The following is a 19,221-nucleotide window of genomic DNA, read 5'->3' on the forward strand; positions in this document are numbered from 1 at the left end:
TTTTGACAGCATTCAGCTTTCTGTTCCTGTTTCATCCTTTTGATTTGACATGAAGTGATATCTAACAATTATTTTAAATGAAACCTCCAATTCAAATAATGTGTAAACTGAAGTGAAAGAGCCTTTGCATCAACCTACTAAAGGGATTTAATAGACTTTCCCCTCTCATTTCTCTCTGCCATTGCGCAAAACCCCCCAAATATTCTCTGTTGGTGTAAACACTTAGATGCGAGCACAAGGCACGTTCCCTATACAGTGGTACCTCGGGTTACGTACTTAATTCGTTCCGGAGGTCCGTTCTTAACCTGAAACTGTTCTTAACCTGAAGCACCACTTTAGCTAATGGGGCCTTCCTGCTGCCGCCGCATCGCCAGAGCACGATTTCTGTTCTTATCCTGAAGCAAAGTTCTTAACCTGAAGCACTATTTCTGGGTTAGCAGAGTCTGTAACCTGAAGCGTATGTAACCCAAGGTACCACTGTATTCCCCCTTCCCCTCCCAAAATATATTAACTGTTATCTCTTCACTTTCTTCCAAAAGTAACTTCAGGGACATTTGTAGCAAAACTGTGTGCCTTTTCCCAACTCTTGCTGCTTAGTTCTGGTTGTGTGGAATTGCACTGACTATGCGGAGCGATTATGACAATAATAAGCAGATGATGGGGAAAACAAGCCAAGCAATGACTAACTTAAATAGATGCATGCTAATGACCTTTAAATGGTTGTCTCACTGCAGCAAATTGAAGAGTTTTCAGATGTGAATGAAGGAGAAAAAGAAGTGATGAAATTATGGAATCTACATGTTATGAAGCACGGGTGCGTACTTAGAACTTCAAATTTATAAATTTATGAAAAGTGATTAGGTTACAATTAAAAATGAAAGCATTTCAGGGTTGTTGTTTTAAGCATCTCACATATCTGCTATTTTAATGTGTTTTTTTATTGTGTGAACTACTGAGCATTTAAAAAACCCTATGTAGGAATTGTGGAGAAGCAAGTATTACATGACAGCATGTCTGAGCAGGATTTTGATATTACAGGCATTTTTGGGCACCCAAATCTGTAATAATGCCTTGCATCATTTTTTTTATGTTACAGGTTTATTGCAGACAATCAAATGAATCATGCCTGTATGCTGTTTGTTGAAAATTATGGACACAAAATAATTAAGAAGAACTTGTGTCGAAACTTCATGCTTCACCTGGTCAGCATGCATGACTTTAACCTTATCAGCATAATGTCCATAGACAAAGCTGTTACTAAGCTTCGAGAAATGCAGCAGAAATTGGAAAAAGGAGAGTCTACTGCTACCACCACAACAGAGGAGATTTCTGAAGAACAAACTGGAATAACCAATGGCTGCAGTGAAACTAACACTAGGGAAAGATCCTCCGAAATGGATGCTGTCTCATGTATGGCAAAACAGAATAGAAAACAGAAGATCTGAAAAGAAGAGCAAAGGGGCATTCAATGCACAAACAAGGAAGTGACATTTTAAGATGCATGAACTCTTATAAGGAATTTAATATGACACACAGGCTCCTAACAGGCACTGCTGGAAACAGGATTTCAACAATATGGTTCCTTTTGAGTTGATTATGCAAGTACTACATGTATATCAGTTCTAGTGGTGTAATGACAATACTCAAAGTTTGAGCATGAAGAGCAATACAATTTTTGGGAATTTTAATTATGAACTGTACTGAATTTACATAACTTGAGTATATGTAAACCAGTTTTTATATAAAGATTTTTTTGATAATTTTTTTTGCATCTGTACTGGCTGTCTTTCCTACCATGGAGTTGAAAATTAGGGAAAGAGATTCGGACAGTTTATGCTTTGTACTTAGAAATTCCTTAGGTTAACTTTTTTGTGGCAAATAACACACCATTTAAAGTTTACCTTGATCTTATAGGTGTCAAACTACAGATTGCAAATTTCTAAACACTTTTTAAACATTCAGCTGTAATATAGCACTTCTTTTTCTCAAACCTTTTTTGGAAGAAAAAAACCTCTGCTTTTCTCATTACAAACACAGGGGAAGTACCATATTAATTCTGTCAGTAGTCCGAACGAATCTGTAGATAACAAGGTGTACTAGATCACACCTTTAACCTAATCAAGCATAACTGTTGAGAGTTGTTTAATAGAATGCTTTGTTTAACACCTAGAGATCGCTTCTCGGCCTTTTGGCTAAGAGATCAAGTGTTAACACCTGGAGGCCATGGTAGGCAGTGCCTGGATATGAACCTATTTTGCCTATATACAGACTGTAAGATCGAAGCATGGCGTTAAAGAGAATTTTTGGTTGCTAGTTTTGAAGAGGAAATGCACTGTAAAATTAGGCCAGAAAATGTGTTGCACTTCTTATGCAAGTACTCTGTGATGTATTGCATTCAATACAGATGCTAACCTGTGCAGTCTTGCACTGCTAACACATTTTATGCACATGTTTACAGATTTTCTTTTTTCCAATGGAAAGTAGCTTCACTACTGGTACAGTATCAGCTTCAAGGGTTTATTCCAGCAAGCACTGTAGTTGAGTGGCATCGCCTCATTTTTAAAAAAATTCTTGAATAGTTCATTTTTTCATATTCTTTATTTATAAAGGATTGATTATGTAAATACAGGTGTTTCTAATTTTTTATTTCATTCCACCACCACAAGAAGGCAGATCCCTGTTGGTTTTTGTTTTTTGTTTGGGGTGGGCGTGGGGGTAAGCTTTGTAATGGGTTTTCCCCCCCCAGAAATTTATAAAACTGTAAATACTGACTTTGGTCCCTAAAGATGTGTTTAACTGTGAGACTATTTAACTAATGGTGTGGATGTGATTTGTCATCCAGTATTAAGTTCTTGGTCACAGATTTGTGTCAATAGGAAAGAGGGAGACTGCAGCTTTCTTTAGACTTCTCGAATTTCCTGCTCTTGAGTTGTAGCAAACTCTTATTACACCTTTGAATAGCCGGTCAAGCATTTCTCTTGGGCTTTAATTTGCTAAAGCTGTGCACATATGTAAAAAAATATATTTTAGGAGAGACGTAGTTGTAGAACTATTGCTTATGTCACTTCTTAAGCAGCCGCGCTCTTAATGCTTAAAAGGAGGCTAGCATTGTTTGCACAAAAAAGTTGGTGACCCCTCCCAAAATAGTAATGAAATTACTTCTGTCCAATAAACTTTGTATGTCATGTCAATTTATAATAAAAGCTGAGAATCCCTTTGTTTCTATTTATAATAAAGATGGATTTTCTATATGTACCCTTAATGAGACTTTCAATAAATCATGTAAACTGGGTGAACATTTGAATGGTACAGTAGATATAAAAGAAGTGTTTAATGGACCTTTTTGTTTTTACATTAAATGTTTATTTGAAATTGGATTTTGTACATAAAGTTCAATAATATAAAATCTTCTGAGGTGTGCTATTGCTTTTTTAAAGGTGCAACCAGGTAAGGGGTGTGTAGTGTGTGTGTGTGTGTGTGTGTGTGAGAGAGAGAGAGATTCTGACTTGGAACCAGGCATATCGAGTTTTTTAATTTGGAACAGGTGTTGTGATCTGCAGCCTGATATGGACAGTTCTCTATGCATTAATTTGTGCATTATATGTTTCTTGAAATGAAGTAACTTCTGTTTATTTTCCCTTTTTACTTCCCTTTTTACCTGCATAAAATGAGGACTGACTGTATCTCTTGAGCCTGAAATCCTTTAGTCATGGTGCATGCTCTGGTTATCTTCCACTTGCTCTACTGCAATGCGCTCTACGTGGGTTTACCTTTGAAGGTGCCTTGGAAACTATAACTAATCCAGAACGCGGCTGCTAGATTGGTGACTAAATCAAAATGGGTCAAATAAAAATTGATTCATGACACCTATTTTTTTCTCTCCCTTTGAGTGTGCAGTATTTAAATGTCTCCAGCACTCTAAATACTAATTGGAACATGTAGGAGGCTGTTGAGATGTAGAAATATTCAAAAAGTGGCACCTTTTTCTCTTATGGGAGGAGAAGGAACATTGTCACAGTCCCCCACCTTAGACATATACACGCTCCAGGCAAAAGAATTAATGATGTATCAAAACCAGGCCAATTTCTGCTAAGGAAGGGCTTCTCAAGCTATTGGATGTGGTAGTCAGGCAACTCGCCTTCCCCATTGTCGGGGACAAATACCGTATTTGGTCCCTGAGGGGTCCCACCTGGTCTGGGATGTGGTGGAGTTACTGTCAAGTAGAAGCTGATGACATTCAGGCCGGCAGTGGTCTGTGGGCCACCACTTTTGAGTAGCATTGTGGTAAACCACACTGGGTGTAACCTTCCCCAGTTTGTTTTTCGGGAGGATATTCGGTTGAGAAGGAGTAGGGAACCCATGTTTGCCAACTTTAGGTCTTTGTAGAAAAGGTGTGATGAATATAGTAAGGTAAAAGACCCCTGGACGGTTAAGTCCAGTCAAGGACCAGCTATGGGGTGTCATTCTAAAATGGCTGATCTGAAATGTCCTCAAATTAATCCATGTTGTGCTCAAGATGACAAATTCTTTAAAAAAAAAAAAAGGACCCCTGGATGGTTAAGTCCAGTCAAATGTGACTAAGGGGTGTGGCGCTCATCTCGCTTCAGGCCGACGGAGCCGGCATTTGTCCACAGACAACTTTCCGGGTTATGTGGCCAGCATGACTATATTGCTTCTGGCACAATGGAACACCGTGACGGATGCCAGAGCGCACAGAAATGCCGTTTACCTTGGTACCTATTTATCTACTTGCACTGGCATGCTTTCAAACTGCTAGGTTGGCAGGAGCTGGGACAGAGCAATGGGAGCTCACCCCGACGTGGGGATTCGAACCGCCGACCTTCCGATCGGCAAGCCCAAGAGGCTTAGTGGTTTAGACCACAGTGCCACCAGTGTATAGTCAATAGTAATGGAATAAAACTAGTCAAGCAGATGGACAAACTTTTATTAAAAAGTCATAATACAAAGTACGTATGCTGAGGTAAATAGATACAAGTTTTATAAACACATTCCCTTCCCAACATTGTCTCCAAGTTTTACCTTAACACATGGGTAAAATGTCTTCCAAAGGACCAAATACTTGTAAGGTATTGTTAAAGTACAAAAATATTGCAAATGTATTGGGAACCTTCTCCTTTTATATATATTTTTCACTAGCGAAGCAGTTTATCACTGGTCAATTGCTAGGTGCCTTTAATCTCCATCAAGCCTTTTGGTCCTCGTATCCGCTTTCTTGGTATGCTTTCAAACCAATATTTTGCACAGTGCTGCTGTTCCCAAATACAACTCATTCACACATGCTCTCCCCCCCACCACAAAGGATTATCAATCCTAGGTAAACTCCCCCCCCCCCACATGTGACAAGTCAGTCAATGGTAGAAAGGCATTCAAGCTAAATGAAAGCACTAGAACTGGTAAAACATTTATTTATGGGGCCAATGGCTGGCTTGCCCTTTGCCTTTTCCTCATTTGGGAAAACAGGGTTGGAAACTACTGTTGCAGGAGTGAAGCTAAGCAACTTCAGCCACCCAGTTCTGTCTACAAGTTTTCTATGAACCAAGCACTGCATGCATGGACTTCTCAACTCCCGTCAGCCCCAGGCAGCACAGCCAGCGGTCAGGAATGATAGGAGCTGCAGTCACAACAGCATATGGCAGGCCACAATTTCCCCCTTGTGTGCCTTTGTGGAAGGCAGCACAGCCTCCTCCTGGTCAGAGGCACATTAACAAGCTCCAATTCATCTATAACACATTCTAGTGCAGCGGTTCTCAACCTGTGGGTCCCCAGATGTTGGACTACAACTCCCATCATCCCTGAGCTCTGGCCTTACTAGCTAGGGGTGATGGGAGTTGTAGTCCAACATCTGGGGACCCACAGGTTGAGAAAGGCTGTTCTAGAGGGAGGAAGAGGATTCCCACCCTGCAGTGTATATATCTCATGTACACACACTTGACAGCTAAATGTGAATTGGTCTTTGCCGTCACATTTTTCTACGTAACAGCAGGGTGACATCCGACAGCATTGGCCTGATCACGCAACAGGATTCCCCCAATGCGCTCTCAAAATCTGGGAGGTTTAGGAAACAGATCTGGAGGGGAAGGAGAGTTAACCACCCTTAACAGTGTTTTGCTTGGTTTGCTCCATTTAAAGTTTGCAGAGCTCTGCTTGCTTACATTAGATTTTACTATATTGCCTAATTCTTAGAATTGCTCTAAAGTAGCTCATGCCTGAATTGTGATTCCTGCATTGCGGCGGGTTGGACTAGATGATCAGGGTCCCTCCCAATTCTACGATGCCACCTGCGTTAACATGACTAAGGCAGGCTGCTTGTCTGAGTGCAAGGGAAATATACTGTCATGTGGCACAAGAGAAGACGACAAACCCCAGCTTTCTACTTTGAGGCCAAGGGAGTGTCGGGGGGAGCCTTTCGCTTGCAAAATGTCAACAGCCTCCGTTCCGCAGAGCTGTTGGGCTACAGAGAAGGTGGGTGAACTTTTAGCCCTCTGGATGTTACTGAACTACAACTCCCATCATTCCGGGACACTGGCTATGCTTGCTATTGCTGATGGGTGTTGTTGTTAGCAACATTTGGAGGGGCAAAGATTCCCCACTAGTAGCCTTAAGGCTTCAGGACAAGGGAGAGGTCCTAACTTGGTGCAGCAAGGAGATATTGAGATTCTCTTAGGCTCCAGTTTAAGGTCACTGGAGCTCTTGTGCCAGCACCCGAGGTCTTCACATCAGCGCAGCCCTAGAGCAGCTGGGATATGCAGAAAGGTGCTTTCCTGTTTTTCATCAACAACGTCTTACTTTGTTCGTCCCTAACAGGATGCTGTGGTAAGCAGCCTCTGGCTGCCACTGAACAGCTAGAGTTTGTGACAGGACATGTCTGCTAGTAATACTGGTCTGTACTATATTTTAAACATGGAAAAAGGGGCATTTCACGTCACTTGCACGGTTGAATTTGCCTAAACAAAGGGGGCGGGGGAGAGACCTTTGGCCTTCCAGAGCTTCCTGAATTACAAGCCACATCAGTCCCAGCAAGTATGGCCAATGGCCAAGGCTAGTGGGAGTTGAAGTACAGCAACTTCTGGAGGGTCACATCTGGCCTAAACTATCATTTAGACTAGGTGTTGTTGTGGCTACAACTCCCGCCATCTCTAGCTAGCAGAAGCAATGCTCAGAGATTATGGAAATTGTCCGAAAACAGCTGTTTGGGAAACAGTTTGGGAAACCCCATTTGAGTGCCCAACTGTGCCACACAGCAGTTATTCCCTGTTTAATATCACTACCCTGTCTATGCACTGACCTTGCTACATCAGCAAAATAATAAAATCCCTGATAGATGATGCATTTACAGACACCTTTGTCTACATGGTACCTTAACTTCAGCATCATTCATGTAGCACGCTACCCTAAGTAAGTTATTGCAGACTTGTTCTTTGAACTCACGGATGGGTAAGAAAGGGCAAAGCAACGATGTATAAGAATGCTGGTTAATTCTGACTGCCACCTACTATAGATTCCCACCCACCCAGCCACCCACCCACCCACAAATGCTCAGAAGTTCTACAAAACCTCCTTACAGAATGAGGGTAGCCTAATTCTTTCAGCAGAAGGACGCTGTTGAGGTCAACCCACTGACAGCCATGTGCCAGAAATGGCCAACACAGTCACTAGCCATATATCAGACACAACCTCCCCTTCTGCTGATTAGCAGAAAAACAGGGCGGGGAGGGAGAGACAGAGATCTTTTCAATAGCATTTTTCCTGATGGGAGTACTGGGCTAGCAGAGGAACATCTCCTAGATCAGGACTTCTTTTCCCTTGTAAAAAAATCTCTTCCTCCTTTTGGGAGCCACCACTGCAAGAAATGGTGTGTTCCCTCTCAGAGCCTCTAGATCAGCGGTTCTCAACCTGTGGGTCCCCAGATGTTGGACTACAACTCCCATCATCCCTGAGCTTTGGCATTGCTAGCTAGGGATGATGGGAGTTGTAGTCCAACAACATCTGGGGACTCACAGGTTGAGAACCGCTGATCTAGATCTTCCTGCAATGTTACCGTAGCCAGAGGGGAAAGAAACACTTTTCGAAGGTAACCAAAATTGCCTGATCTTAACAGGCTGCTGCCACACATGGCCTCCTGGGCAGGATCTGCCCCACAGGCTGGCCTCCCCTACTATAGAATTTCCCCTGGGAACATGTGACATCATCTTGGTAGAGGCACTTTCTGAAGCAGGAGGTAATAATAAAGCCCAAGTTAAATATCAGCCGTTCGATGGCACTCAACTGGGCTCTGCATGTTCACTGTTGGAAAGCTTATCTATCTGTACTGTACAATACTTCTGAATAAAAACCAAGGCACACAGGTAAAGAGATGAGACCGAGGTACTGCACATGGGGAAACAAATACTTCAGCTTGCTGCAGTAAATGGGGGAGCAGGATTCAAGAAACACTAATGCCTGGTATTCAACTGACAAAAATGAGGCATTTGCTGAGCGTCTGCCCAGCAGCAGTTTACAGTACCGTACTCTCATGAATAGGATAAGCATACAAGGAACTTTGGTCCATAAACCCTGAGCCAAAAGAACAGCACTTTAGCAAAATTGGGCTGTTCATTAAGCGTAACCACACAGACAGGAGCACAGCAAAAGGTTCAACTCTGGCTTTTCCTCCCTTAAAATTAATAATAATAAAAATAAGAATAATAATACAAATTTGATAGCAACAGTGAAGGCTTACTCCCCACCTCCCAGATTACTGAAACACACCATCAGTATTTTAAACTGTATACAGTAAATAGTTCAAGTAATGTTTATCACATCGGCAGGTTGCGTTAGAGGGCTCCCTCCTGCACAGACTCACACCAGTGTACTCAGAGCCTGCACTACTTAATCGCTGTATCACCAAGTCCAACCACTGGAGGAATGATACAGTTTAAAACAATCGGCATCATTTCAGAGGTGGAGAAGTTAGAACACCAGCACCTTCCAGCCTGGATAGGAGAACGAACACCCAAAATAAAGAGAACCGCAGGACTGATCGAGTACCCAGTCAAAGACCACTTCCCTGTTGTTGGAGCCAATTGTCACTCTGAGTTTGAAGTTCCCCCCTTCATTATTATTATTGGAAGGGCCTAAATTCACAGCTTCGATGTCAAATGTCACAGCTGATCCTGAAGTAACCGCAGGCAACTGGTTTGTCATCTCTTTTCCGTTTACAAAGACAGCACCTGGAACAGGTAAGGCAAGAAACATTAGCTTTCATGAACCAGACATGAAAACCCAGTAACATCTGGACTGTGATCTGACTATTCTATGCCCCTTTGCAGCCTTGCAAACAACTTTATAAAGGTTATTAGGGAAGCTTTAGTTTAGGGAAGCTTTTAATGTTTGATGTATTACAGTATTTTAATATTTTTTTGGAAGCCGCCCAGAGTGGCTGGGGAAGCCCAGCCAGATGGGGGGGGGTATAAATAATAAATTATTATTATATAGTATTATATTATTAGGCCAGCAAGAAATCAACATTAGTTAATCGGTCCAATTTTTATTATTTCTTTATTTAATTATTTTTTTAAGCTTTCCATTTTATACCAATTAAAACCAAAGAAGAAGCCAAATAGAGATGCCAAATTATATATATTTTTGGCATCTGTATTTGGCTCCTGCAGCCAATCGGAAGCCACGCCTTGGTTTTTGAATGGTTTCGGGAGTAAAACAGACTCCTGGGACAGATTAAGTTTGAGAACCAAGGTTCCACTGAATTTGTTCGCAAGAGCCCTACCCTTTGCTCCACAATGCGTTGATTTCCTGAAGTAACTATAAATTTCCAGACTGCTAGCCATGCTAAGTCTCTTGGAGTCCTGCAGTGCCCTAATGACAAATACATTTATTAAGGCATAAGCTTCTGTGGACACAGTCCAGCTTTGTCACACGATGCACGAAGTGAAATGTTAGTTGGCAGGTAAATAACGGGGGAAACTATAAGGGGGGGGGGTGTTTGAATGCCAATGAGATGCAAAAATGAAAGTCAGTGATAATTAAATGTGTGTTAAAATAGGCACACTTTCTGCTGAGGCTATCAGCAACCAGGGACACCTCCTCCATCATGCTCCAGCTGAGAGCCGCTGCTATGGATATAAAGCTAAGTTATACAGTGGTACCTCAGGTTACATACGCTTCAGGTTACAGACTCCGCTAACCCAGATATAGTGCTTCAGGTTAAGAACTTTGCTTCAGGATGAGAACAGAAATCGTGCTCCGGCGGCGCGGCAGCAGCAGGAGGCCCCATTGGCTAAAGTGATGCTTCAGGTTAAAAACACCTGTTTCAGGTTAAGAACGGACCTCCAGAATGAATTAAGTACTTAACCTGAGGTGCTACTGTACTGTATTTCAGGCATAGGCAAACTCAGCCCTCCAGATGTTTTGGGACTACAATTCCCATCATCCCTGACCACTGGTCCTGTTAGCTAGGGATGATGGGAGTTGTAGTCCCAAAACAGCTGGAGGGCCGAGTTTGCCTATGCCTTTTGTATTTGAATCAAGCTGCCTTGGGAGAAGGTTGTGCCCTTAAGAGAGACTTATAAATTTCCTGTTGCTGTTTGGAGGTCACCAGGTTGGGCGATAGCTCCCAGATTCTTGAAGCTTCACTTTCATAAGCAGGATATAAATTTTACAAAATAAAAATAAAACAAGTAAGTTCTAAAAATAAAGAAATTCACAGTTCTAAGGTTTCATATAGTTCCGGAATTTGTAGACTATATTAGAGGACAGAAGAGGGCAAAATCTGGGATAAATCAGATTATTTTTCATTTTAAAAAAGTTGTGCAACTCACCGTTGGTGCTCACGCAAACTGCTTTATCTCTCTGCAGGGAATCAGCGCCATTCTGCTGCGCCACACAAACACCTATACTGTCTTTTTTGTCCGGCTGACCGACTGTTTCAATTCTGAGGAGAAAGTTGGATGCATTTTGTGCTATTAATATAAATTGTATCAGTTTTTATCAATGACAATGCACCTTTCTTATGGTATCACCCACACCCTGAAAATTATGGCAACAATGTTGACGTTTGCCTCAGTTCAGCGGCAGTAAATTGGTAGGGGAAACTTTATTGCTGAATCTGTGCCTCGTTGGAACGGCTGCCTCTTTGTTAAAGTGGAGCAAACTAAAGCAAAAAAAACCCAAAACCAATTCATAAAACCTCTCTAGACGAGGGTTTGCCTATTCATTCCAGCGCAGGGACTATCTCAGCACACGGAGCCAAACTATGTGCAACTAATTCAACACTGAAGTAAGCTGGCAAAACTGTGACAGCTCAGGGTGTAAGCTGATCCAATGCATTCATGGGTCATGCGCCATTTTGGATATAGGCACATCTAAGAATGTTGAACTATCACATAAAGAGATGACATTCAAAGGGCTGAGGGATCAGAATAAGAAAAGAGACACAAATTATTATTACTTATTAATTAATTAAATTAATTTTTTATACTGCCCTATTAAAAAAAAAAAGATAAAGGACCCCTGGACGGTTAAGTCCAGTCAAAGGTGACTATGGGATTGTGGCAGTCATCTTGCTTTCAGGCTGAGGGAGCTGGCATTTTTCCACAGACAGCTTTCAGCATGACTAAACCACTTCTGGTGCAATGGAACACCGTGACGGAAACCAGAGCGCATGGAAATGCCGTTTACCTTCCCGTCGCAGCAGTACTTATTTATCTACTTACACTTTTGGCACACTTTCGAACTGCTAGGTTGGCAGGAACTGGGGCAGGGCAATGGAAGCTCACCCTGTCATGGGGATTTGAATCGCTGAACTTCTGATCGGCAAGCCCAAGAGGCTCAGTGGTTTAGACGACAACGCCACCCGTATCCCATGAACCCTATACACTATATCCGCAGGTCTTAGGGTGGTTCTCAGGATAAAATGACGATATAAAAACACAAAATACATACTCAAAACAAAAACAGCCCAATATTTGGCCACATCATGTTCCTAGACCCCCAGGCAAACAACCACAGGTGCTTTTTTAATATTCTAGTAATCTTACAGTTTTAGACAGTTTCTTTTTTATTTTATGAAAAATGTTCTCCAAGTTTTAATTAGTCTAGTATTCATTCTGATTCAAGTTAAATAACCCATTTATCTTCCCATTTCATCAATGCGTCAAACACACCGCTATGTGAAAACAATGCATTATCCTTGTTCAGAGGGTTATTAATGGGGAAGACATAATTCTTTTTCCCCTTTCAAAAAAATCCCCACCATTCATGGAAGAATGTTATCTGCCTGACCAATGAGACAAAACACCTGCAGATTGGACCTATGCAAGAAGAGGAGCACATTTACAGCCCTGCTTCTTGCCGGTTAAACATACCAGTGAAGTTGTAGACACTGATCATAGTGGCAGACATAAAAGAAAACACACCAGTTTATTTTAGAGATGACGCAATTTCCTATAGCCAGCAATGAAAGCAAACTGGATATGGAACATGTGTCGAGCGATAAGTATCGCTTGAAATTTTCAGGAGGAAATTACATTTGTTTTGCTTGTTTTTTTTACTTTTTTTTTTTTTAAAAAGGGCAGGTTGGGCAATAATGAGACGCCTGTCAAGACATTTTGAGTACAGCTCAAAATTGTAGCCATATTGCACTGCGAATACTCCCACCAAGCCTTCCTGTCTCCCAAGAGCCAAAAATGTGCGTTGCAAAATGGGGGGCAGCGTAGGGAAAACCTAAATCTCTTACACCTGGAAGCAATCTAGCTCTCTTTGGAAAAGTAAACCCGAGATTTACAATCAGATTTTGTCAGCCAATGTTGTTGTTTTTTTAATGTTGTTTTTTTTAAAAAAATACTATTTTAAGCTTCTGCACTTATTTATAACCATTGGTTCAGATGTGCTTTGGAGTGAAAGTTCTACATTAAACGAGACAGCATTGTCTACTTGCAGGAGCTCTCTAGGATCTAACGCAGGCAGAGAAGTTTTTTTCTAATTACTTGTTCCTTTTAACTGGAGATGCTGGGAGCTTCTGCATGTGAGGCACACGCTCTATGACTGACCTATGGTTTCTTCCCAAGTTGTGGGGAGGGGGAGGCAGGGAGCAACTATGGACACAATAGCATTTCATTCAGTTAATTAACTTCTCGCACACGGAATGCTACTGTGTTTGGGGAAGGATGGCTCTAGAAACTGAGCTGACGTCAAAGAGCTGGCCGGCAATAAATCACACCGTTCTAACTTAACTCTTTATTAGCAAAAACACGACCTTCACATTTCACCCTTGGCTGAGCGTCAAGCCAAATGAGCACAGCAGCTCACCCCCGGTAGACCTTGCTCCGTGAATCAGTTGCCAAGACTGAAAGTCCCCACAGCCATCTAAGTCACCTCCTCTCCAGGGCTTTCCCCAAGCAATCAGAGACTGCACCTATATGCTGTTGCTCCACCTGTTTCAGTCCTCTTCTGGTTCTGGGATACCAGCGGGGAGGGTAGTTTGTCAAAGCAAGAGTGGGAGACCCCTGTGATTCACCAGCCTGACCCAGCGCTGCCTCTTGGCCTCCCTCCTCCTAATCTCCTGCTTCAGCAGCTGCCTCTGATTCTGGACTTCTCTCCATCACTGATTCTCCCAGCTCACTAAGCCCTGTTACCTCTTCCTAGTCTTCCCCCTCTTCTCCCTCTGACCACCTATTAATGTCCTACCCTTCTTCCCTTGGTGGTTCCCCAGCTGACGCCTCCCACCATTCCTCTGAGTCCCTGACAGGTAAACGCACCAGTCCATGACGGATGAACAGCGGGGGCTGTCAAATGACTGACATCACCCTGAAGAAATACCTCTGTCAAAGCAATGTCTGAGTCAGGAGAAGCATCCATGGAGGAATATTAAAAAAGAGTGAGCCTTGTGGGTGCAAGAGCTCTGAGGCAGCATGTTGTTTGAAAACATTTCTGTCCCACTTTTCTGTTTAAAATGCATCCAGGGAAGCTTGCGGCAGCAAAATGCATTTTAAAAACAGCCCACTCCTACTCCCACTGAAAGGAAGGAACAGTAGGCAGAGAGGGAAAACACAAAAATGAGGGGAAAGAAAATGAATCCACTAACGGCCTTAGGAAATGAAAAGGTTACTACAGTGGTACCTTAGGTTACATACGCTTCAGGTTACAGACTCCACTAACCCAGAAATATTACCTCGGGTTAAGAACTTTGCATCAGGATGAGTACAGAATTCATGCAGCGGCGGCACAGCGGCAGCAAGAGGCCCCATTAGCTAAAGTGGTGCTTCAGGTTAATACAGTTTCAGGTTAAGAACAGACCTCCAGAACGAATTAAGTTCTTAACCCGAGGTACCACTGTATTAAAAATTTAACTTGGAACAGTCTAAATCTGTGAGGTGGGCAACCACAAGAGAACATGAGCAAACCGACTCTTCTGCAGTGGCTCCACAACTTTGGAACTCCCTGCTACTAGAGCTGCGGGAGGCAGCTGCACTTCAGCCTTGCTGCAGTGCCCTAAAGACTCATAGGTTTTCACTGGCCTTCCCAGAGCAATTTTTTTGTCTCGCTCACTGGACGGAGGCAGGAATCTCGTTATGCTGTTGGAGTTTTGAGCCTGTTTAATTCTCGGCTTTAGTAGTAACTGATATTTTATACCTGCAGTGTTTAACGGTTGCTTAATTTTTAGGGTTGTTAGGCCGAAGAATTGATGCTTTTGAATTATGGTGCTGGAGGAGACTCTTGAGAGTCCCATGGACTGCAAGAAGTTCAAACCTATCCATTCTTAAGGAAATCAGCCCTGAGTGCTCACTGGAAGGACAGATCGTGAAGCTGAGGCTCCAATACTTTGGCCACCTCATGAGAAGAGAAGACTTCCTGGAAAAGACCCTGATGTTGGGGAAGATGGAGGGCACAAGGAGAAGGGGACAACAGAGGACGAGATGGTTGGACAGTGTTCTCGAAGCTACTAACATGAGTTTGACCAAACTGCGGGAGGCAGTGGAAGACAGGAGTGCCTGGCGTGCTCTGGTCCATGGGGTCACGAAGTGTTGGACACGACTAAGTGACTAAACAACAACAACAATTATTTTAAAAACGAAAGAAAAACGACACCTTAACTTTCTCTGATCGTGGAACTCAAAGCAAAGCTATGCGGGGTTCTAAGATGATGGCCCATTCAGGCACTGAACAGACCTAGACTAAGCTCAGCTCCAGCAAGGCAGCTGCATTGTGTGCTCTCAGCGGGTGGGAATGTGGACACACTGACAGAAAGTCAAGAGGGAAGGAGGGCAGCCACAACCAGGTTCGAGACCTGGGTGCAGCAGCCAAGTAGGTCCACTCCTGGGTCCCCTAGCTGGAGAAGGCAGGAGGATGCAATGTAGGGCCTCTGCCAATAGCTTACCAGGGCCATATGGAGCTGGTTAGAGCAAGTGGGAAGCCTATTGAACGAGGCTTCCTAAAACTAAGCATCTGTGTAATCAGAGATTACAACTGGCACCAGGGCAGTTCCACAGGGGCCCTTCCTTGGCCCAAACAGCTTCGCCCTGGGGACAGGAGCAGTGCCAAGATTTCTAACATCATTGTCCCAAATTAGAAAGTTTAAGTCTGAAAGCCAACATTGCCCAAGCAGCCTCCTCCCGCTGGGAGGTTCCGCTGAAGTCAGCCATCCGTAGCATAGTGGGATCTATAATTAAGGGGGAGGTGGCAAATATTGGACACAAATGAACCAGCAACTGCAGCTGGAATCTTTGCAACGGCTCCAGCGGAACGAGTGAGCTCCTCTGCCAAGGGAGGAAATGACTAGATAAGGGATCACTCAGGACAATTTAGGGCACTGTGGGCTTCAAATATCTTTAAGACTGAGGGAGGCGGGGCGGGGAAATGGTCCGTCTTGGAATGTAATGAAAGAAGAGAAAAGCTGGACTGCAGACACCCCACCTCTGCTCTGCCCCCAGTCTGCACCACTATTTAAGAGAAGCAGCAGTGTTGGGGATCTCTGAGGGTCAGCAGCGTGCAGCCCCTTATCCACGCCAACCCTTGGCCAGTGTTTGAAATTAGCCAAGTGCCTGGCGCATTTTGCACCTAACTAGCGGCTACTTGCAACCAAGTAAAGATGCCTGGGGATCAGGATGGCACCTGACCTCTCCACCACCTGGAGGTGTGCGCCTGGGGATCATTGGATCTGGACTGTTTTCACACACTAATACTGCATGCTGTAGAATTCTACCGGTTATATTTTATCTGCACAATCGGAATGAATTTCAGGAACCAAAATGCATTTTTCTGTGCAGTCTGAGCAGGAGCTGTGAACAACGTTATATTCAATTGTTGTAGCTTTTCTTCACTTACCCCACCCCACTGCCCCGCTCACAGTTGTGAAGAGTATGCTCACATTATGAATGATCCATGTCACCGTTAAGAAAAAGAGGTTGGAACAGGACAGTGTATATATATATGTGTGTGTGTGTGTGTGTGCGTGTGTGTGTGGACTGTCCCTGGATAAAGTTATTTTTCTTAAGTCCTCAAAGTTCTTAACCTAGCTCAAGGTTGTCATCTGATCTAGCCAGATGTTTAACTGAGAATCAATCAAAGTCAGTCCATCATTTGGAAAAGAAAAAGACTTTTAGAGCCATCTTGCCCCCAAAAGGCAACTAGACATTCCAATTTGGCAACTGTAACCTTGGTTTCAGGAGCCACATGGTGCCTTGATTATATATTTTGAGTTTCTAACACTGCCCTTGGTGCTACAGGTTTACCCCTTTTGTGCTCAAGGAATGCTGGGTAAAATAAGGCAACGGTTAGGAATGCTGGGTAAAATCAGACAATGCGTCAAACTGAGTCAAAACAACAGGTGGCCAGATCTCTCAAGGACATAGCTGTCAACTTACAGATTTGAAAATAAGGGACCAGTGGCCTCGAAAATAAGGGATCCTCAGCCAAAATAAGGGATTTTCTGAACACGGGTATGTTCAGCTTCTGAGCCCCTCCGAACCAAAGGCAGAAAGCCCAGCCAGAAGCCAAACAAAGCCTCAAGCAGTGGTTCCCACAGCGCAGCAACCCGGCAAAGGGGATGCAGCAAGGAAAACCACCGTCACCTCTCCGCTGGGAAGCGCTGAGCAAAGGTGAGTCCCCAGGCAACGCGGCTGATTTGATCGGCACAAGGCATGCTAGCTCCACCCCCCAGTCGTTGTTAGACTCCTTATTGGGTGAGCAACACAGCCAAGCAACACAGTTGGAGCCTCCCTCTTCCCTGGCCGGTAGGGAGGGAGGCAGAGGTGCTGCTTCCTTTGAAACCCATGAAATTTAAGGGACATCATCAATAAGGGACAGCAGCGGGACACAGCGCTGGGATAAGGGACTTTCCCACCAAATAAGGGACGGTTGACAGCTATGCTCAAGGAAGACAGAAACAAACGCAAGCACACACACACAAAATCCTGCTGGGGAAAACATGCTGTGGCACGTTAGCTAAGCAAAACAACTTACCGGAATGTCAATGTCTGACCGCAATAGTAAGTTGGAGCTCTGGAGTACAGCACCCCGCCCACTTGTGAATCATTTCGAAGCGCAATGTTTCTTCGGCTGCTCAAGCTGTAGCCTTCAAAGCCAGGCGTCCATTCTAACAAAGGAAGGGCAAACAGGAACTAGCACACACGTGCGCATCACTCGAAGGTGCAAGGTGGCCGTGCGATGCAACACAGCCTTCCCAGGATGCTTGGACCCCAGCTCACCACCTGGGAAAAGAGGGGCTGCAACTCTCATGTTTAGAGAACGTTTGTCTGCACTCCAAAATGGGAAGACTGCATTATTTTGAAGTGGGGGGGGGGACTCCACACCAGCAGCGTTACAAAGATGGCAAGTCTCTGTTCCTAAACACACCTACATCCGGACCCAAATACGTCCACTCAGAGAAGTCCCACTGGAATTCAACTGAGCAGGATCCAACTGGGTCCTGTCGGGGGAAGTCCTCTGCCTCAATTGGGCATCAAGATGGTAATTATATTAATAATGACCCGAAAGACCTACATTGGCTCCCAGTACATTTCCAAGCACAATTCAAAGTGTTGGTGCTGACCTTTAAAGCCCTAAATGACCTCGGTTCAATATACCTGAAGCAGCACCTCCACCACCATCATTCAGCCCAGACACTGAGGTCCAGCTCCTAGGGCCTTCTGGCAATTCCCTCGCTGCGAGAAGTGAGGTTACAGGGAACCCAGGCAGAGGGCCTTCCCAGTGGTGGCACCCGCCCTGTGGAATGCCCTCCCATCAGATGTCAAGGAAATAAGCAACTATCTGACTTCTAGAAGACATCTGAAGGCAGCCCTGTTTTGGGAAGTTTTTAATGTCTGATGTTTTATTATGTTTCTGTATATGCTGGAAGCCGCCCAGAGTGGCTGGCACAATCTAGTCAGATGGGCGGGATACATATAGTAAACAATAATAATAAATGCGAAGAATAATACCGTGGGGCACCAAGGTGGAACGACCAGTCTGAGAAACACTCCACGGGCTCCATTCTTGGCGGCCATCTCCTCGTGCACAAACCCTGAACTGGTAATCGACATTGGGATCAATATGGAGCACTATGAATTCTGTGCCCGAGCCGACATACACATCTTCAAAGTGGTTGGCCGTACTCTTACGATACTGAAGTCTGTAATCTTGTGGCACAAAGTCCTCATCGACCTGAAACAGAGCCCAGTTATTGGATTAACACACTGCCTTTAATCTTCCTCCAATTCAACTATCTTGCTAGCTCTCCGAAGTGCAAAGTTGTCAAGGTAATATTGCAAAGCACGTTATTTTTGCTGGCTCAGGGTCACATGGGTCAGGAAGTCCTCAAGAAACCTCTCCCAAGGAGAAGGAGGGCAACACAAGCTCTCATGTCACAGCAGCGAAAGGAGAAAATTCTTAGTGGTAATTGCATTCTGCATCAAATAAAAATTTGGGTGCCCAGAAAGTTCAATTGTGTGTTCTGAATAAAATAGTGTAAACAGATAATTATGCAAACTGATGTTCGATTTGCAAAAGGGACTCAGCTTGCATGTTTCATTTGAACTCACTCTTTGTAATTTTTGTGGAAAGAAAAAGAAACAGGCATGGGGGCTCCAATAACATGTTTAGACAAGCATTCTCCTGAACTTTAAACTATCTGATCCAACTGTTTTAATTGTATTTTGAGTCGGTTTAATTGCTATGCTTCTGAAAGGGCTTGTTTTTACTGTACAGTGG

At 43.8% G+C, this 19,221-nt stretch overlaps 2 protein-coding genes across 5 annotated transcripts in view; one reads left to right on the forward strand and one right to left on the reverse strand.

Annotated features, from left to right (window-relative positions):
• SUZ12 (SUZ12 polycomb repressive complex 2 subunit) overlaps window positions 1-3,406 on the forward strand; it is a 31,003-nt gene extending 27,597 nt beyond the window's left edge. For all 3 annotated transcript variants that reach the window (XM_081898611.1, XM_081898610.1, XM_081898612.1), the window contains 2 exons: window positions 735-814; window positions 1,097-3,406. In XM_081898611.1, coding sequence (XP_081754737.1) covers window positions 735-814; window positions 1,097-1,445 — 429 coding nt within the window. In that variant the 3' untranslated portion in view covers window positions 1,446-3,406. The remainder of the gene's footprint in view (window positions 1-734; window positions 815-1,096) is intronic.
• A 1,518-nt stretch (window positions 3,407-4,924) lies between these two features.
• CRLF3 (cytokine receptor like factor 3) overlaps window positions 4,925-19,221 on the reverse strand; it is a 29,931-nt gene continuing 15,634 nt past the window's right edge. The window contains exons 5-9 of one of the 2 annotated variants that reach the window (XR_014165118.1): window positions 18,453-18,675; window positions 17,476-17,608; window positions 10,836-10,948; window positions 8,890-9,230; window positions 4,925-8,858 (exon numbers count right to left, since the gene is read on the reverse strand). Coding sequence is in view for 1 of the 2 variants with exons in the window: in XM_081898837.1 (XP_081754963.1) it covers window positions 8,971-9,230; window positions 10,836-10,948; window positions 17,476-17,608; window positions 18,453-18,675 (729 nt within the window). In the remaining variant the exon portion in view is untranslated. Of the gene's footprint in view, window positions 9,231-10,835; window positions 10,949-17,475; window positions 17,609-18,452; window positions 18,676-19,221 lie in introns of both variants that reach the window. The other variant, XM_081898837.1, reaches the window with a different exon arrangement.

This window comes from Podarcis melisellensis, assembly GCF_964234715.1.
Source record: "Podarcis melisellensis genome assembly, chromosome: 2".
NCBI classification, from domain to species: domain Eukaryota; kingdom Metazoa; phylum Chordata; class Lepidosauria; order Squamata; family Lacertidae; genus Podarcis; species Podarcis melisellensis.